At 44.0% G+C, this 19352-nt stretch overlaps 1 protein-coding gene across 5 annotated transcripts in view; it reads right to left on the reverse strand.

Moving 5' to 3' along the window:
* The window catches only part of man1a2 (mannosidase, alpha, class 1A, member 2), a 229315-nt gene that overhangs the window by 88534 nt on the left and 121429 nt on the right, over positions 1-19352 (reverse strand). For all 5 annotated transcript variants that reach the window (XM_034694710.1, XM_034694708.1, XM_034694709.1 and 2 more), the window contains exon 6: positions 14970-15050. In XM_034694710.1, the coding sequence (XP_034550601.1) occupies positions 14970-15050 (81 nt within the window). The remainder of the gene's footprint in view (positions 1-14969; positions 15051-19352) is intronic.

Genomic DNA, 19352 nt, shown 5'->3' on the forward strand with positions numbered 1-19352 from the left:
CCTTCAGTGAGGTTACAGATTTCTCTTGGTTTGAACACTGTCCATAAACTTTGGGAAACTGTGACTCTACAAAAAAGAAAACGCAGCGCTGGCATCATTAATCATTCTAATCACTAACTGGGTCTCTACCGGCTGAAACGTCTCCATAACAAATGCACCGCGAGAGAACAACTAGGACTAATCTAAGCGCCTGACTAAATGACTTAATAAGATCAGCGTTTCCACACTGCGGGGTGAGACTGCTAACACACACAAACACACACACACACACACAGTAAATGTACACAGTAGACACCCACAGTCTCTGGTGTGAGCAGTGGGCCTCTGTTGACATGTAATGGAGCCTTCCTAAAGGGATTAAGGGGCAGACTGTGAAATGAGCTGAATACGCCTGCTTGGTAAGAAGGACCCCGAGGGCCAGGAGGAGAGACAGGATTAAGTCACCCGCTGTGTCTCGGTGCTAACTGGGTGTCATTTCCATACTTGTTCATGCCACTTTCCCGTCACCTGATTCATTTGCTCGTACTGTTGATGGGCTCGGTGAGGAAGGAGGCACAAAGATGAGCCGCAATGGAGACATCTCTCAGACCGTTATCAAACGAGCGCCGTGACTCCTTCTTTTGTTTCGTCACAGCGCTGTCTGCGATGAAAGATATCTGCATCATGCATTAATGGACACAGTGCTATAAGGGAGCCTTGAGATATAACATCAGTTTAAACAGATTCCCTTTTGTTGGAATTGAAATGTACAAGATTTAGTCGGCCTTCTGCAAACTTCTAATTACACGGCTGTTGATTTGATTAAACTAGGAACAAAACCTAAGTGTCTCAATACCATTGTGGACCTGTGACGGTGTGAGACGATACGTCTTCTGGGTCAAAAGTGTAGCTGTAGAGGAGCAGAGTGAAAGAAGTAGAAACTACAGAGAACATCGCCCCATGCGTGTTCATCATCCTCAGTGCTCTGCTCGCTGCGTACAGGAAACATGGCGGACACCGGAATAACGTCAGAGAGGAGGACGGAGAGCAGAGTTTGAAGTTGTGGACGCTCCAGCAGCTTTTTAAGTGTGGAAGCATATCTGTTTCCTCATGCCTATAAATTAGAAAGTAGTAATATGAAAATCCAACTTGGCAAATCATAACCCCAAAAAGATTTGAGGTGACGCAAAGAGAAAGACTCTAAAGGGAGCATTCATCTAAATGGTGAATGGAATTGTTCTTCTATATCTCTTTTCTTTCTGAGCACTCAAAGCTCATTCACACTACTCGTCACATTCACCCGTTCACACCACATCTACTCACTGATGGTAGAGGCTGCTATAGTAAGGGACCATCAGTATTAGCTCATCTCTTTCTACTGAGAAAACAACTGGATAATGTGTTGATTGTTTAGAAAATGAGAAAAGCCAGAATCTTTGCTGCAGCTGACCCTGGTTCTTAAGCCTGATTTATACCTCTGCATCAAAACGACTGCGTAGCCTTTACGCATAGGTCTGCGCAGCTACCGTACCTTTGCAGAGGCCTACGCTCCAAGCTGACGCACACCTCCTCCAAAATGTAACTACCCATCAGATTGATGGGGGCCGCAAGCCCTGTGATTGGTTCACTCGGCGGCATCGTCTTTCACATAGTCTGTGTATTTCATCTCCTCCTCTCTATCCTTCATGTAATCATGTCTGTATGATAAACAGCAACATGTATCAGCTGTAGATTAACATAACACGCTCTGAATCTCTGTGGAAAAGGAAACAGAGATCGCAGCGAGGCCGGAAGCAGGCGGCCGGCTATCAGAGAGACCACACATCTCTCCAGTGTTAGCTTCTCTACACTGGCTCCCAATAAAATGTAGAATATAATTTAAAATCCTTCTTTTAACCTACAAAGCCCTTAAAAATCAGGCACCCTCGTATCTTAAAGAGCTCATACTGCCCTATTACCCCTCTAGAACTCTACGCTCCCAACATGCAGGCTTGCTAGTTGTACCTTAAGTCTCTAAAAGTAGTGTGGGAGGTAGAACCTTCAGTTATCAGGCCCCTCTCCTTTGGAATCATCTACCAGTCAGGGTCCGGGAGGCAGACACCCTCTCCACTTTTAAGAGTAGACTTAAAACTTTCCTTTTTGATAGAGCTTATAGTTAGAGCTGGATCAGGCTTGGACCAGCTTTTGTCATGCTGCTATAGGCCTAGACTGCCGGGGGAACTGGCACACTGACACACTGGGATCCTAGCTCACCCTCTTCCCCCCAACCCCTTCATCACTTACTTTAACTCTGCCTGTCCCATTAAAGTTACTAACCATAGACCTTTCTGGAGTCCCTGAGCTCCCTTGTCTCGTAGATTCCTCTGAGCTGTTGTAGACGTCCTCCTGCTGCGGACGATCTGGACTCCAGCTGATACGGACGTGCTGGACTCCAGCGGCAACAGCTTCTACGACTCGTCTCATCACTATCACCTCTCTCTCTTACTCCCCTCTATCTGTCTTTCCAGACCCAACTCGGTTGAGGCATGATGGCTGTCTAACATGAGTCTGGTCCTGCTGGAGGTTTCTGCCTGTTAAAAGGAAGTTTTTCCTCACCACTGTAACTTGCTAAATACTGCGATGTGCAATGCTCATGATGGATTAAGGTGGGGTCAGACTGAGTCTTACCCTGTCTTGAAGTTGGGTCTCTGTTCATAATTTGACATAGAGTGGTCTAGACCTCCTATGTTTGTAAAAGCGTCTTGAGATAACGTTTGTTGTGATTTGGCGCTATACAAATAAAGATTGATTGATTGATTGACACTGCCCTCAAGTGTTTTGAGGGAGTATTGCTGCACGACACGGACACATCGACGCACAAGTATGTGGTGCTCACGTCCATGTCAACCACTGCTGCGTGGGATGTAATGGTTAATTTCGGTTCCTTTTAATTGTGATGTCTAGACCTCCTAAACCTCCTGCCCGACAAAGGGCGTGAAGCATACCTTAGGGGGCGTTTCCTCAGGTGTAAAAGTTTAGACCTTCCCCATGCTCAGGGTCTTTCTTCATTCTGACTGCTCGGGTGTTGACTGACCTTTTCTTTGCAAAGAAAGAAAATACCACCTTGTCGGCTGGGAGAAGTCTCTGTTTCATTATTCACTAGTAATGGAAAAACTTCCACAACAAGGATCGACTCAGAAGTATAAACCAGCCTTTACTTGTTCATCTGTTGTTGTGCAACAAGAGCAGAGAAAAGGAGGAGTCATTAAAATGTTCATCTTATTGAACCTTGTTGGATATATAGCACACATAAAATGTTTGTAGTTTTTATTGTAGACATGACTGAGTCTAGAGTGATGATAAACTATGATGAGGCAAAGAAAAGTTGAAATATTCCTTGTTCTGTTTGTTAAAGATTTGAGGTTTCACAGTTTAAAGAAGTTTCTCTGGTAAATTTCCATTTCTGCATTTAGTAATCAAACATGAACCCTAACCTAAAAACCTGAGGGCTTGTTTTGTCTTCAGGGATGCTGCCTAAAAAAACAAGCATCTCTCTCTACCTCCTCTTGTTTATAGCGTTAATATTCTCTCTTTAGTGTTACCACCTCTCCCTTTGAGGACCGCTGAAAATAGAACAAAGCTCATTTAGCTCTCATGCAAAATCACTGAGTAGAATTAAAAAGTGGGACATCCAGTTCAATGTAGAGTGTCTGGAACAGTCACTGTCAGATAAAAACTACTTCCTCTCTTCTTCTGCATGTGCTCACCATTAATTCACACGGAGGAGATATCCTTCCCTTCATTTCCCACTTTAAATCATTTTCCTCTTCCCCTCATCAACCTCTCCTCCTGTACTCTCTGCACGGTCCATTTGCCCACTTCTTTCTGCTTGTCATCTCTGTTTCCAAAATCTCTCACTCTTCCTCTGTCCTCTTCCTCCCCTGCATCCGTTCCTCCTAATCTCATTTGGACTGTCTTTTACACTCTTTATCCTCCACTCCTCCTGACACTCTGTGGGTTTGTTTCCTTGCTTCAATCAGATTTTTACAGTTTTGTGGTTCTCCTGGTTTTTTAGAGGCATGGTGAGTCGTTTGTTTGCAGAGAGGAACTCCTGAAGCTGTGATGAAATTAAAATGTCTCTCCTGTTTGTTACACCCTCCTGGTTTTTGCTCATTTCTCTCAGTGTGTGTGGGCCTGCCTGCTGGCACAGCAGCAGCTAGTTACTGAGCGTGTCATCACAGCAAAATCTGCAAAGGGGAAAAGGATTCCCAGGGGAAGCCAGACGACTGTTGCTGGAAACAACTGGGGTGGGCTCAAAACGGGTCGCTTGTTACTGGCAACAAAGCCAGAACGCCGAGGTCTGTCTGTTTAAAGCAGCTGATTCATCAACACACACGCTGCTCAAATTATACTTCAACTGTTCATTAACCTTTTTAACAATCGCTTACTGCTTTTTCTTTTACGCCCGTCACAGCAAAGACCCTTTATGTAAGCGTATCATTTGATAAAGGGATGTTTGTGATGGTTCCTCTTCATTAAAGGACAGCATCAGTGAAAGTGGAGCATTTAACAGTCCGGATGCAGAAGAAAGAAGAGCTTAGTCCTGTTTGATGCGGAGAAGCTTGACCGAGCCGTGACCTCAACCTCATCCAACTTCTCTGGGATGATAAGAACAGTGAGCCAGACTCTCCCTCCAAACTTCACTAACACTGTTAAAGGAACTCAATCTGCCAGGTCTGACTTGTAGCCCACTCTTTTCAGTTTTGGACCAGCTCTTAGTTATGCTGCTATAGGCTTAGACTGCCTGGGGAACTGACACACTGGGATCCGGTCTCTGCATGTCACTTACTTCTTCTACTCTTCCTGTCCCATTAAAGTTACTAACCATAGACCTTTCTGGAGTCCCTGAGCTCCCTTGTCTCGTAGGTTCCTCTGGATCTCTGCTGCTGTGGACGTTCCAGACTCCAGCTGCTACAACTACTACTATCCGTCTCCCCACTATCATCTCTCTCTCTCTCCAACACAGTCTCAGCAGATGTGTGTCTAACATGAGTCTGGTCCTGCTGGAGGTTTCTGCCTGTTAAAGGAAGTTTGTCCTTGCCACTGTAACTTGCTAAATGCTGCAAAGTGCTCTGCTCATGGTGGATTAAGATGAGATCAGACTGAGTCCTGTCTGTAAGATGGGACTGGAACTCATCCTGTCTTGATGTTGGGTCTTTCTTAATAATAGAACATAGAGTACGGTCTAGACCTGGCCAGGCTGTGAGTGCTTGAGGAGTTAATAACCAGGTCTTTTGTTTTTGGTACATTCGGTTGAAGGTAAATGTCCATCACTGTTGTGTGAAGTGGAGTCCAGATAACTTCAAACCGAGCTACTGTCATTAAGGAGAGTGAGTATGATGGTGGAGTGATCGTTGAGGGTCTGGTGCAGTCATTGGTGTAAAGGGTGTGCAGGAAGAGGCTCAGGTCCACGGTGCAACCGGTATCTCCGAAATGGGGTTACATCTTCTCCCCACTTGTGGTCAGCCTACATTAAAAGCACCTCTTACTCCCACCAGCAGATGGTGCAAGTTGACCCTCCTAGTGTGAGGTTGACTTTACTTTCACTATAAACAACAACATGCTGATTCTTTATGTTTACCAGCAGCTATGAAACAGCAACAAAGCTGTTGCTAATTTCTTGAAGCAAAAAGAATAGATGTTGGGGATAAAGACAGCGAGCAGCCAGCATCACCAGAGCTCACACAGGTGGAAGCTGCTGCTTTACGTTCACCTCAGCTGCCCGCCCCAGCTTGGTTGGCAGCTGTGTCGAGCCTGCCGACTTCGATTGATGGAGAGAGGAACGTGAATGGCTTGCCGTTAACGAAAATGTGTTCATTAACGAGATGAAGGCCAAAAATGGGGAGAGTGTCAGCTGTGAAAAGAGGACAGGAGACGTTATTGAACAGGGCACAAAAAACGGTGCCACACTGCTCAGGACATGACCTTGTGTTGGACATGGTGGTTGAAGGTACGTGTGGTGGGTCACTGAGGAAGCTTGTGTACCCAGAGGATGAGGAGTAAGGAGGGGTTGAGATGTTGGAGTTTCTGATCATGTGGTGGCATTGGAATGTGTTGAAAGCAGAACCAAAGTTGAGGAAGAGGAGTCTGGCTGAGCTGGCGTTCATCAGAACCAGATCAGAAATACTTCATTTATCCCAGGGGAGGGAAATTCAGTCATTACAATAATAAGCTATGTATAACATAAATACATGGTTGAAGTCCCTGGAGATCAGGAAGAGGGCACTCTGGTGGTTTGTCTGGAGATCAGGAAGAGGGCACTCTGGTGGTCTGTCTGGAGATCAGGAAGAGGGCACTCTGGTGGTCTGTCTGGAGTCTGGCTATGGCAACGTTGAGAACGTTGGACACCGTAGTCGGGTTGGCAGAGGCGGGATGTAAACAGCTACCAGTATGACATGTGAGATCTCCCTGTCCAGATAACATGGTTGGAGGCCCACAGCTCTCTCAGTGCTGTCCTGGTCTGCCTGGACAGTCTGGAAGCCGTGAATGGAGACGTTGTGGCCAGGAATATCCTGATGCAGCCACGTGTCCATGAAGCACACCATGCTACATTCCTGAAACTCTGACTCCAGGCTAGTCCTGTTAGCTCGTCCATCTTATTAGCCAGAGATCTCACGTTGCCCATGATGAGAGAGGAGAGACACGGCTTCTATTTCCTCTCCATAAACCTCCAGCTCCTTATACCAGCTCTCCTCCTCGTAGCTCTATGCCTCCTAAGTCTCCAGAGTTCTGCAGGAACATCCAGCTGTTAGGCCGCATCATCTGCTCTTGCCGTCTGGAGTCAGAGCTGATGAATGGAGAGGTTTGATTTGTTTACATTTCACCTTCATTGACGAACCTGCCAGCTCCGTTGAATGGGAAGCCTCAGGTTACTGTTTGGTTTCACAAAGGATGAATTTTATTTTCATTCTGCATCTTTTTGGCAGGGGTTTCGCTCTCCCTAGAGAAAACCCTGGCAAGTTCACCTTCTCTGAAGCACCAGCTCAAATTTCAGCGTAGCTAAGCCAGCTCAGTCACAGTGATCGCAGCGCTAGCCAATCCTGCTCTTCCCTTCCACGTGTGTCTCTCTCCCGTCTCCCTGCTGGGCAGCAGCGTAATGGCAGACAGTCAGTCAGAGATGTTTGAGTGAATTAGTTTGACAGGTTCAGTGTTTGACAAAAAAAATAAGGGGGAATCAAATGCCCCGTGGTGGGATCAAACGGTGCAGCCTGCAAGTCCCTGATCCCCCGGACGACAGACAGGATACTAAGCTTTATCGCGGCGCAGACAGACAGGAAGACAGAGAGAGGTAGAAGCGGGTTAATGGAGGAGACGAATAGAGAGAAGTGAGAGGAAGAAAAGTGACAGGAATGTGAGGAAAGAAGAAAAAAGAGACGCAGGTCTTCAGAGAGAGGTTTCATGTCATGCCTGTCGTTGGCAGACAAACAGCTTGTAAACAACCGTCTCACTTTCTTCCCGTTTATCACGCTTCTCTATTTGTCTTCTGTCATCACTTCCTAAAGTCACTCTTTTCTTCCTTGACCCCTTGAATCCTCCTCTTCGTTCTACCCTCTCTCTATGTATAATTTCCTTCCTCCCTATCAGCCTTTACTTCTATCACCGTCATTATCTCCGTCCCTCTGTCTTCCTAACCACCATTCCCTGAATTTACTGTTCCATTTCTGTCATTCTCTGCCTCTTTATCTCCCTCCCTCCCTCCCTCCCTCCCTCCACAGGGTGGTTGTGCTGCTGCGTTTATGCCTGCAGAGTCTGCAGCTTTTCTTTCAGAGGCTCTCATCTCATTATCTTACATTATAGGGCTCGGCTGGCTCCCCTGACCTTCTCTCCTCTCTGTGCAATCTGCTGTTCCTCGCTCCCCATCGTCCCCGTCGTCGCACTCCCTCTCCTGTTTTTGGTTTGCAGCGACACCGAGGGAGTTGTTATTCCTCCTCACATGCATAATGTATGTGAGCCAGAAGAAGGACTCTTTAAACAGAGGGGTGTGGGAACTCGGGGCACATTGAGAATAAAGTGTGTAGTCCTTGACCAGGGGCCTTTTCATTTAGGAGGCTATCTTAATGAGCGAGTTTAAAGCACTTTGTACGATAATTGTATTGCTATTAAATTTAATTCTCCAGTAAATAGCTTTTCTAATGAAAACAGTGAAGCTGGAGGCTCCGGACTGAAGGAAGTGTAAGTGATGGTGCAAGGTGCAGACTCACAGTCACTCTTGGCATATAACACACAGAGCTTTAAAAATGCTGCTCTTTTAAGTTCCTGCTGAACTCCTTTTACATCCAAATTTATGAAAACACTCATTTATGGGAGGCACAGTCTTTTATTCACAAACTTCTCACAGAAATATTGAATGCTGGAGAGTGTTGGGAGTTGTGCAGCAATAACAGCTCACGTTTGCTTCTTTAAAAGAGGACGCTGAACAGAACATTACTCCATGAGTGAATATGTTTGCAGCACAAGTCTTCTACTCCATGCAAGCTTTTGTGTTTAGACTGAAAAAGAAAGGTCTGCTGATCACCCAGGGAAGCTCAATGCAGAGAGGCAGAAGCTTTTATTTCATATTTCAGTATTCAGGATATTTAAAAACATTGAAGCGCAGGCTGACAGCTGCTAAAGCAACATATCTGATGATCTGCTTCTAAACTTTCAAACAACCAAAAAAAAACTGATTTGGAGTTGTTATCAAGAATGTTTCGTCTTTATTAGGATGATGTTGTTTTCTTTTATTACTCGGCTCGTTCAAAAAATGCTAATTCTATTATTAACAAAGACCCAACATCAAGACAGGATCAGATCCAGTCCCATCTTACAGACAGGACTCAGTCTGATCTCATCTTAATCCACCATGAGCAGAGCACTTTGCAGCATTTAGCAAGTTACAGTGGCAAGGACAAACTTCCTTTAACAGGCAGAAACCTCCAGCAGGACCAGACTCATGTTAGACACACATCTGCTGAGACTGAGTTGGAGAGAGGGATAGAGGGAGATGAAGAGAGAGAGGGAGATGATAGTGGTGAGACGTGTTGTAGTAGTTGCAGAGGAACCTACGAGACAAGGGAGTTCAGGGACTCTAGAAAAGTCTATGGTTAGTAACTTTAATGAGACCGGGAGAGTTAAAGTGACATGCAGAGACAGGTGTGTGAGTTCTCCCCGGCAGTCTAAGCCTATAGCAGCATAACTAAGACCTGGTTCCAGCCTGATCCAGCTCTAACTATAAGCTTTATCAAAAAGGAAAGTTTGAAGCCTACTGTTAAAAGTAGAGAGGGTGTCTGCCTCCCGGACCCTGACTGGTAGATGATTCCAAAGGAGAGGGGCCTGATAAATGCATGTCTGCAAGGACAAACTTCCTTTAACAGGCAGAAACCTCCAGCAGGACCAGACTCATGTTAGACACACATCTGCTGAGACCGTGTTGGAGAGAGGGATAGAGGGAGGTGAAGAGAGAGAGAGATGCTAGTGGTGAGACGTGTTGTAGTAGTTGCAGAGGAACCTACGAGACAAGGGAGCTCAGGGACTCTAGAAAGGTCTATGGTTAGTAACTTTAATGAGACCGGGAGAGTTAAAGTGACATGCAGAGACAGGTTCCAAGTGTGTGAGATCTCCCCGGCAGTCTAAGCCTATAGCAGCATAACTAAGACCTGGTCCCAGCCTGATCCAGCTCTAACTATAAGCTTTATCAAAAAGGAAAGTTTGAAGCCTACTCTTAAAAGTAGAGAGGGTGTCTGCCTCCCGGACCCTGACCCTGACCGGTAGATGATTCCAAAGGAGAGGGGCCTGATAAATGCATGTCTGCAAGGACAAACTTCCTTTAACAGGCAGAAACCTCGAGCAGGACCAGCCTCATGTTAGACACACATCTGCTGCACACCTGTGTTCCAGTGTTTCTCTGACACTCGTGTGACTCACAGGATTAATTTTAGATATTTACGGAGGACGCTCTTCTTCCATTCTCTGAGTTTTACGATCAAATCTGTTTAAAGGAGAATCCAGAGAACAGTCTGTCAGGCAGGATATCACCAACCAAACCGTCTCTGCCTTCTAAGTTTGAATACTCAGAGGAGGAAGGCAAACACAGCAGTGTGCTAATGAGGTGCAGGTATCTGCAGAACAAACTCAGAGGAAACAAAGAGCAGCACATACAGAAATAGCTGCAGGAGGGAAAACTAAACAGACAAACTTTCTGTTTGATTATTTACGGTTTTTATGTTGCAGCTGTTTTTCTTTCTCTCCGTCAGTTTCTTTTTCCACAGAGCCGATGACTGTGAGGGTTCATTAATCACAGAGAGAGGGAAATGTTATCCTCAAGGTCTTTCTGATTGGACGCTAACTAGCTACTGAAACAAGAGAGGGATGAAAAATGGGAAGAGGACAAACAAGGAGGGAACTTTCAAGGAAAGAGTGGAAAGAAGGGGTGTAAAGGGAGGGGGGTAAAGAATTAAAAGGGTCAAATTAAGAGAGGGGGAAGGGGACAAGAAGTAGGAGACAAGGAAAACATGACAGAAGAGGGTGAAGGATAAAAACTTAGTGCAGAAATTAGGAAAGAAAATGTGTTTTGAGAAGAACAACCAAGAGAGGAACGAGGGGAGAAAGTGAACAAAAATGAGGATGACAAAGAAAGGAAAGAAGAAGTATCAAACAAGGAAAGAGGACATATAGGTGAGAAAGAAAGCCAGAAGCAAACAAATGAGCGAAGGAATAAGTAGAAAAGAAATAAAAAAAACATCTCTGTGAATAAAGGTGGCCAGGAGGAGAAAACAGAAGACAGATTGTGAGAGAAGGTGAGAGGAAAGAGGGAGAGAAAGAGGAGTAAACGAATAAAGCTAGGGATGGACAGAGAAGTAAACACGATCCATCACTGCTGACTAACACCTCCTCCTCCTGAATACTAAACTTTAAACTCTTAACTCTTTCTTTTTCTGTTTATCTGTGACTCTGTCCGTTCTTCCCTCCGTCTGTGTGTTTACATCATCCCTCTCTTTTCATCCTGTGTTCAATGTCTGTGTTGGTGGTTTAGAGACAGGATAACGCGACAGATGTAGATTTGTTTCCTGATGATTTAAAATGTTCTTTCCTCTGAAAGGAATACCTCTCATTGTTTAACACCATATGCCCGTTCAACACAACTTTAAACTTCACTGTTGCCAACAATTTCCGAGACCTGGACTCCTGTAGACCTCTGAAGGTCTGCTGTGGCATCTGGCATCAAGACGTCCTGGAAGTCGTGAGGTGGAGCCTCCATGGATCAGACTTGGTTGTCCAGCTCATCCAAAAAAAGCTCCAGTAAATTAGAGACCAACATTCTTTGTCGTGATCCTCTGAGCCTCCTTCTTGCATCGCTTTGTAGTACAGTTCTGATGCTCACAAGTCCATTGTATGCACTTTGACAATGGACAGGGGTCAGCAAGGGCCCCGTGATCAGTCTGCAGCTACACAGCCTGACACTAGGGATAGGACATGATTTTCGTATGCTCGTACATTTGTTCACTTATTAAAAATCAAAGAGTTAATGTGAATATGATCTCATTTTTAGTGTACAATTGATTGCAATACCGTATTCCAGCCAGACGGTGGCTTTAGAGCATCTCAAAGCTGTTTGCTAACTGCGTTAAAGAGCAAAAGAAAAGGAAAACATTAGCGGCAGTCGCTGAAAATATGTGTGTAGTGGTGTGAGATTCAGAAACAACAGAGACTGAGCATGGCTGTAACATGTAAACATACACACTGCTGTGTCACAGAAACACTGACATAAAGATTGAGACCGCTACTAGCAGCACCTTGTCCTGGTGCTGGTTAGCGTGACTGCTACACAAACAGACTGTTAACAGGGCGGGTGTCCCATCGAGCGTTTCCTGTCTACACCTGCAGCTCAACAAGAGTGTGTGAGTCGCTGTCGTCTCAACTTAACATTTCAAACCTGCAGTCAGAGAGCTGGACCCAGCAAAGACAGACTTAAAGACCCAGATCAATAAGATTGTGATTGACTGATTTATTTCTCCATTGATATACATCAAATAACTACAATAACCCACACCACTAGCTTCTTATTTCCGAATAATGGCCGAATAGATGCCGTGATTATCGATCAGTATTTTGGTTTGAGAGGCCCATCCCTACCTGATACACAAAAAGCCGTGACGCTCTCTATGTCTTCTTTACCTCTATAAGAACCAGCTTTCCCTCTTTCAGCAGTCTGAGCTCCAGTAGCTCCTCTGTTGGATCAGACCTGCCTCTGCTCTCCACACGCATCACTGAGCCTTGGCCGCCCATGATCCTGTCACTCGGACCACTTTAGGTAGGTACTGACCCCTGCAGACCGGGTACACCTCACTAGAGCTGGTTTTGGACATGCTCTGACCCTGGTCGTTTGGACATCATAATTTGGTCTTTGTCAAAGTCGCTCACATCCTCACGCTCGCACATTTTCCTGCTTTGAGGACAAAGTGTTCACCTGCTGGGTGACATATCCCACACACTGAGGGGTGATATTGGAAAGAGATAATCGATGATATTCCTTTAACCCGTGCATCTTCTACTTGTCTTGTTTACCTGGTACTCTCTCCCTTCTATAATCCATACCTCCCTCTCCTGTGATCTCACCTTGTCTGTTTCCTGGTCTAGAAATACACCTCTACATTTTCCCCAGAGAGCCGTCCTGAGCCGATCCTTTATTCTGCTGCCGTGTTGACAGCAGCAGTTGAGGGGTTAAGTGCCTTGCTCAAGGACAAGTCCACCGAAAGTAAAGAATGACTCTTCCTCCCTTTTTCGACCCCCTCGCCCATCCATCATCGTCACTCTCCTCTCCCATCTCTTTATCTGCGACCACCACCTTCACACAACCTCCACTCATTCTCACTGTCCCGCCGCAGCCGTTCCTCCACCCTCTCCCCTCCTCCGTCTCCCTCCGTCACTGTCTCCTCCATGCTCCGTCTCCCTCTTTCCCCTCCACCCACCGCTGCTCTTATCGCCGGCGTGGGATCTGATGAATGACTGAGTTTGATTTTGTGGGAGGAAGAAGGGAGGAAGGTTGAAGAACGAGCGTGACATTAACTTTCACTTTAGCTGCTGATGTTATTCAGAGTGATGAAACAGGATCTCTGCTCATCAGTATCAAACGGCAGACCGGAGACCTTTAAATCACTCGCCGTGCTCGTGAAAAGCGTAATGGGCTTTTTTAATGTTAGGGCCGTTATTGGTGGGAGGACGTACCTGTCATTTACTCTGCACTTATTGGCTTTCTGCATTAGACTTTAAAAGATATTCTTCATTAGCTTGTGAGCTCAGGAAGGATCCTGTGTTTGATGCTGTGGCTGTCTTATATTCTCTATGTTCCCTCTCTGTTTGGTGAACTCTTGTGGTTTCACTCTCCCATTAGGATGCCAGGGGTCACAAGAGATTAAATACAACCCTCTGTTGTTTCAGTATTTAAAGTTATCGAGCACTTTGATTAATGTGACACTCAGATTAGAGAAAAAGATTACAGCTGATGTGTTTTTAAGTCAAATGTAGGGGTGACCCCAAATAGTGGAATATTGGACGATTCGTTCTAACGAGTCTTAGTCGACTGCCAATCTCATAGTCGAATATTTGCATATGAAACGTGGATCATTCCATTCAAACCATGGGGGTGCTCAATGTCTAATTTTACATTATTTTCCTGTTTCCCTTAAAAATAGTGTCTCATATATCCTATTTTTATATAAATATAGACTTGTTTAATGTGATTCTGAGAACAGCTCTTGAAGTGTTAAATCTCCTTAAAGTGGTCATTAAATCTCCCCTGGTAATTAAAGGTGGACTCTCCCATTTAGCGGGACCTGTGGAGCAGACGTACCTCAGCTGGCCTTTAAATCTTTCTACGTTCATAGCAGCTCAAAATGTCAGGAAATAAAACTTCAGTTGATCCTAAAAACTAGTGATGAAGATGAGGAGCAGCTTCATGAAGAGGGCTGTGAGATCAAGGATTACCGGACCACACCAAAACTGTACGGGGCCAAAAGAACCAGGAGGGACACCCAAAGCTGTCTGAAGCCTCAAAAACAATCCACAGCATCCCATCCACCTCCACACCATCAGAGAGGATATTCTCAAAGACAGGATTTACAGTCAACAAAGCAAGGAGCGCACTTCTGCCCGTACACACGATGGTTTTCCTCACGTACAGTTTGAAAAGACTCAAGCGGACAAAGACGAGATGAAAGACTGTTTTAAAAGGTTCTGTTAAGAGATTTAAAAACCCTTTAGCTGGTTCAGGTTTGATTTTGAACATTAGAAACATTTTTAGCCTTAAGTTGGACAAACTACCCTCTGCAGTGCTGCTCTCTGCTGTGTGAACACTGTTTAAATATCTCCTGATTCCTTTCTCTATAGTGGAGCGTTGTTCCATGTTTAACTGATGGTGGCCTTATTTGAGTTTTCTCTCCTTCATCACCTCGTTGTTTTTGTAATATAGATTTAAAAAATCTAAGTTTTATACTTATAATATTCTGTTGTCCCTTTGTACTTTAAGCTATGAGTCTCTTAATTGTAAAGGGTTATGTGTAATATTGTCATGCGGTCACCATCATGCAGACTTTGGGTCAATAAGGAAAAACAACAAACATTCCACTATTAGTCGACTATGGGCAAAATCTGATGAATCAGATTCGACTAAGCAAATCCTTAGTCGGGCTCACCTCTAGTCAAATGTATCATAAGGCATATGTTGGCCTGTTCTTGCAAAAATCACATGACGTGATAACAGAGAGAAGAACAGACACAGAGGTTTTACTTCTGCACAAACATTTTATGCATTTGCTCTCCAGCAGAATAAATGCATGGCTGGGCATGAAAGCTTGACAGAGAGAGATCCACAGCTGGATTCAGCAGCAAGAAGCCGCCCAACAGACGAGACGATGAATGACGTTAAAATATGTGAAGGAAGAGGCATGAAACCAGGAAGATGTAGGAGTACTTACTTCTTGTCCAGAGAGGTAGTAGGCGGCCAGGAGTCCTCCGATGAAACGAATGTTGACCTCAAAGACGGACACCTCGGCATTCTGGGAAAACACAAGAACACAGAAACACACATCAGATTCTGTAAGTTTCTCTCATAATTAAAGATAACATTTATTTGTCTCGATCATTTGAGGGTTGTTTTTTCATTTCAGTCAGACTTTATTTATAAAGCGCTTTTCATACATGACACTGTAACACAATGGGCTGTACATAAAACAACTTCAAATAGAATACATTTTAAAAAAGAGGGATATATAAAAATGAAAATAAAAAGACCCCCTATCCTAATCCCAACCCCGACTCCAAACCCACCCCACAATGCAACAATAATAACAATAACAATAATGAAAATAAAATAAAATGAATTAATGAAAAATAAAAAAGAAGTTTCTGAACGAACTGAGGAAACGCTCTCATGCTATCTTGATGAGGAAACACTAGAGGTAAAATAAGATGTTAAAACTCAACACAAGAGATTAAACTCACCAAAATAAAATACATTTCTTAGATAATAAAACACTAAAATATTAAACCATTAAAAGAAAATAAGATGCTATACTAAAAATTAATAAATAAATAAAAGTGACCAAAGTTTGAATTACATAATAAATAAATAAATAAATAAATAAATCTTAAGTGACTCAATTTGGAGTAGAAAATAAATAAATGAATAAATACAATGAATAAAAAGTGACTACAATTTGAACTAGAAAATAAATAAATAAATAAAGTAAGTAAGGTGAAATAAAACTGTTAAAAGAATAAAACTCAGTTAAAAGCGAGACTATAAAAGGTCATTCTTGAGTTTGCTTTTAAAAATGTTTGTACTCTGTCCAGCCCTCAGATCTTCAGGTAGGGTGTTCCACAGGCCTGAGGGCTGTGATGATAAAAAGCTGCCTCACCGTGGGTCTGTGTTATAGCTTTTGGTACAATTAAAAGTCCACTACCTGAAGATTTCCAAATCATATCTCTCTCTTTTTGCGTTGTGGTTTTTCTTACACCCTTCTTGGTTTCTGTTTCGGTACCTCTCCCACAGTTTGTGGTTTAGCTCCGTCTCCTCTCCCACAGTGTTCGTATAAACTGATTTGCAAAGCCTTCCAACATATTCAGAAATCCACAGGTGCAGGAGAGAGATACATACATTTTTTAACAAGTCGGACTCCCACACGATGTACCCATCACCGAATCATTAAAAAGACCGCCCCTGCTCGCTGCCCATCAGAAACAGGGTGTTTGTTTTACAGCAGAGGTGAGCGGGCTCCATAAAAACAGACGATACTGCTCAAATCTTAAAAAGTAATTGTTGCTGCTTCGCTCGGTTTAAAATGAGGACACGAGTTGATCTGAATAAAACATGTGGCATCTGCTGGAGAGCCTTAAAAGCCCCATTAATTAATGAGTAAAAACTTAACCCTGACATTTACTATAAGTCAGCTATGTGTGGATAAATACTGCAAACACGGCCGTGCATATTTCTTCTTCTAATTAAGCAGAGACTTGTCATTGCTGGATATCATTTTGTAGCCCGGGGTGCTTCAGAGGAGGAAAGAGCGAGTGCTGGGGTTCTCCTCTGTCTCCCTGTTTGTAAAGCACCATTTAATTGAGGCTGAATCTAAAATAAATCTTCTGTTTCTTCTTCTATCGCTTGTTTTGCAGCTTTCTTAGAAACCGACAGTCTCCGTGAGAACTCATTCGTTCATTTCCTTCAAACTAATGAAAATAAAAACACACAAGACAATCTCAGCGAGGGACGTAAGGTGAAAACATTACACCGCGCGTCGATCCACAACTTTCTTAACCCACTACTACTTCTTTATTGAAATGCTGAGAGCTACTCACAAATTACCTTGTGACCTTGCTCTGATATTTCCACAGACCAAGAGAAAACATTCAGACTTGAGGACTCGCACATCTTACTTAAGGTCAGACTCAGTAACCTTGATTTTACAGTGAATGCACTCGGGAGGGGAAACAGTCCTCCTGTTCTCCTCCTCCTCTTCCTCTTCTCTCTCTCTCTGTGTGAGGTTTTTTAAAACAGTTACTACTTCTACTCTAACAGCGAGGTCGAGGTCAAAGCTAGAGCTGGTTTACACCTTCAGGCTGCTGCTGGTGAGCCTGTACAGAAGAACCACGGACCACAACTTCTACTAGATCATTTCCTTATCTTGTAGAGATCACACCTCTCAACTGGTTTCACTCATACCTTTCAGGCCGTACTCAGTTCATTCAACTTAAATCAACTCAGTCCCGGTCACCACAGGTGTGCCCCAGGGCTCTATCGTGGGGCCCCTGCTGTTCATCATTTACCTCCTACCCCTTGGTCACATCTTCCCCAAACATCATATTCACTTCCACTGCTACGCGGATCACACCCAGCTCTACCTCTCAACCAAACCCGACTCCTCACTTCCAACTTCTTCCCTAACCAATTCCATCCATTATCTTGACCGCTTATCCTGTTTGGGGTCACGGGGGCTGGAGCCTATCCCAGCTGGCTGCGGGCAGAAGGCAGGGTACACCCTGGACAGGTTGCCAACCTATCACAGGGCTCCCTAACCAATTGCCTCCTAGAAATAAAATCCAGTGCAGGTGGAGATCACAAACAAAGAGTCTGTTAGATAAAGTTTAGATTCTTTCTTTTTCCAAATCTTAATCGTGATGTTGAAACTTTGGCAAACTTAAGACCTGTAACTTGTAACTTTATCAGAAGAGAACAGTTTTCTTTGGGTTCACAATGCTGAAGAAGCTTCTGTGTGTTCACTGTTGAACTGAGACCTCAACAGTTCTTGATGAACAGATGAACAGGCGCTATCCTGGGGTGCCATGGACCAGGAAAGAGAGCGTTTATGTCCTTTCTTTCCATTTCGTAATCACTGGTTCACATCCATTCCCAGAGGCATTTATCGCTTCTCAACGTCAGACGATGACAGATGATGGTTATCGATGGGTTCTGGGACTGGACATGGACCAAGAGGAGGCAATAAAATAACTATAAGCCTTTTCTTAATGGTCTAGTTTGTTTTTGTAGCTATTTTCAGTCTCTTTCATATCCAGCCAAGACCTCACGGGAGAGTTAAATCAAACAGTGAAGTGATTAAATCAACAATAAAGCTGTAAGGTGCTTTTACAGTTTATAAGACAGAGTAAATATTCTTATTTAACAGCTAGATTTATCAAAGACATTGTAGATTATGTATTCAGCATCATTGGATGGAAGATGGAAGATGGAAGCAGATATTTCTCAAACACTGCTGGTAATATTTGATGAAGGAGCACCAGCACCTTATAAGAAGCACACAAACACACAACAGGAAGTGCCGGTCATGGCTTTGTCACCGTGGAAGTGTTGTGAACTGAGTGATGAAGCGTACGGAAGCTTTCATAAACCTCAAGGCCAGCTATGTTTGGCAGCAGCCATCTATCTGCCTCCCATCTCTCCGTCAGGCGGCCTCACTTGTTAGCCGTTAACAGCTGTAGTTTAAGAGCCAGACCCAAACGAGAAAAAGAGCCATAAAACAGCCCTGATATAAAAACGCCTGCAGTGAACACCGACAGGACGGCGAGGAATCACGCAGGTTGTGCAATGACGCTTGTGAGCACGACAGGAATAGAAGTTTTGGTTGACATGAATTGTTTTTGTCTGACACTATAAAATAGGACAGCGGAGTCATTTCCTCTTCTGATCTTCTCTCACAAGATATCTGGAGATGACATACTGTATTCCTGCTCCCCTGTGGATTACGTCTACTTTCAAACCTTTCTACTTTCTCTAATAATATCCAGCACGCAGCAGAATAAACAGCAATCTGTCAGCCCATCTCAGAAGTCATTTCTTTTTGTGCAGCTCCTGTCGTTTGTAATCTCTGTTGTTTATTTAAACTGGATCCTGTCACTGCTGTAAAAGTGTGTCTTCATGGAGTCCTCAAAAAATACAGTCAGCTCTGACTCTGCTCTTCTTTCCACCAGCAGTTAAATCTGCTGATCAGACAGTCAGAATTCATGTTCTTTCAAATGTATTTGGTGAAAGTCTGAGCTAAAGGTGCATTTCGTGTAAAATCAGTCAGTGAACCCAAAGTATTTAATCAGGTGTGAAATGAATCAATCATTTAGAAGAATGCATCCCAACCTTTTTAGAACCCAGCTTCTTAAATATGAATACCTGCTTGCTGTTATTGTTGTGCTGCCCTTGTTAGTCCCATAATGTTTCCACCAATTGGTGACTGTGTCTAAACCAGTTAGGAATTGTATGTTTAAGTTAAGCCTGGTTTATACTTCTGCATTGACCCTACGCAGCAGTGGTCGTCGCTGCTCCTTCCAGCCCGCTACAGTCTCTGTTTCCTTTT

This window comes from Notolabrus celidotus, chromosome 10 (assembly GCF_009762535.1).
Source record: "Notolabrus celidotus isolate fNotCel1 chromosome 10, fNotCel1.pri, whole genome shotgun sequence".
Classification (NCBI taxonomy): Eukaryota; Metazoa; Chordata; class Actinopteri; order Labriformes; family Labridae; genus Notolabrus; species Notolabrus celidotus.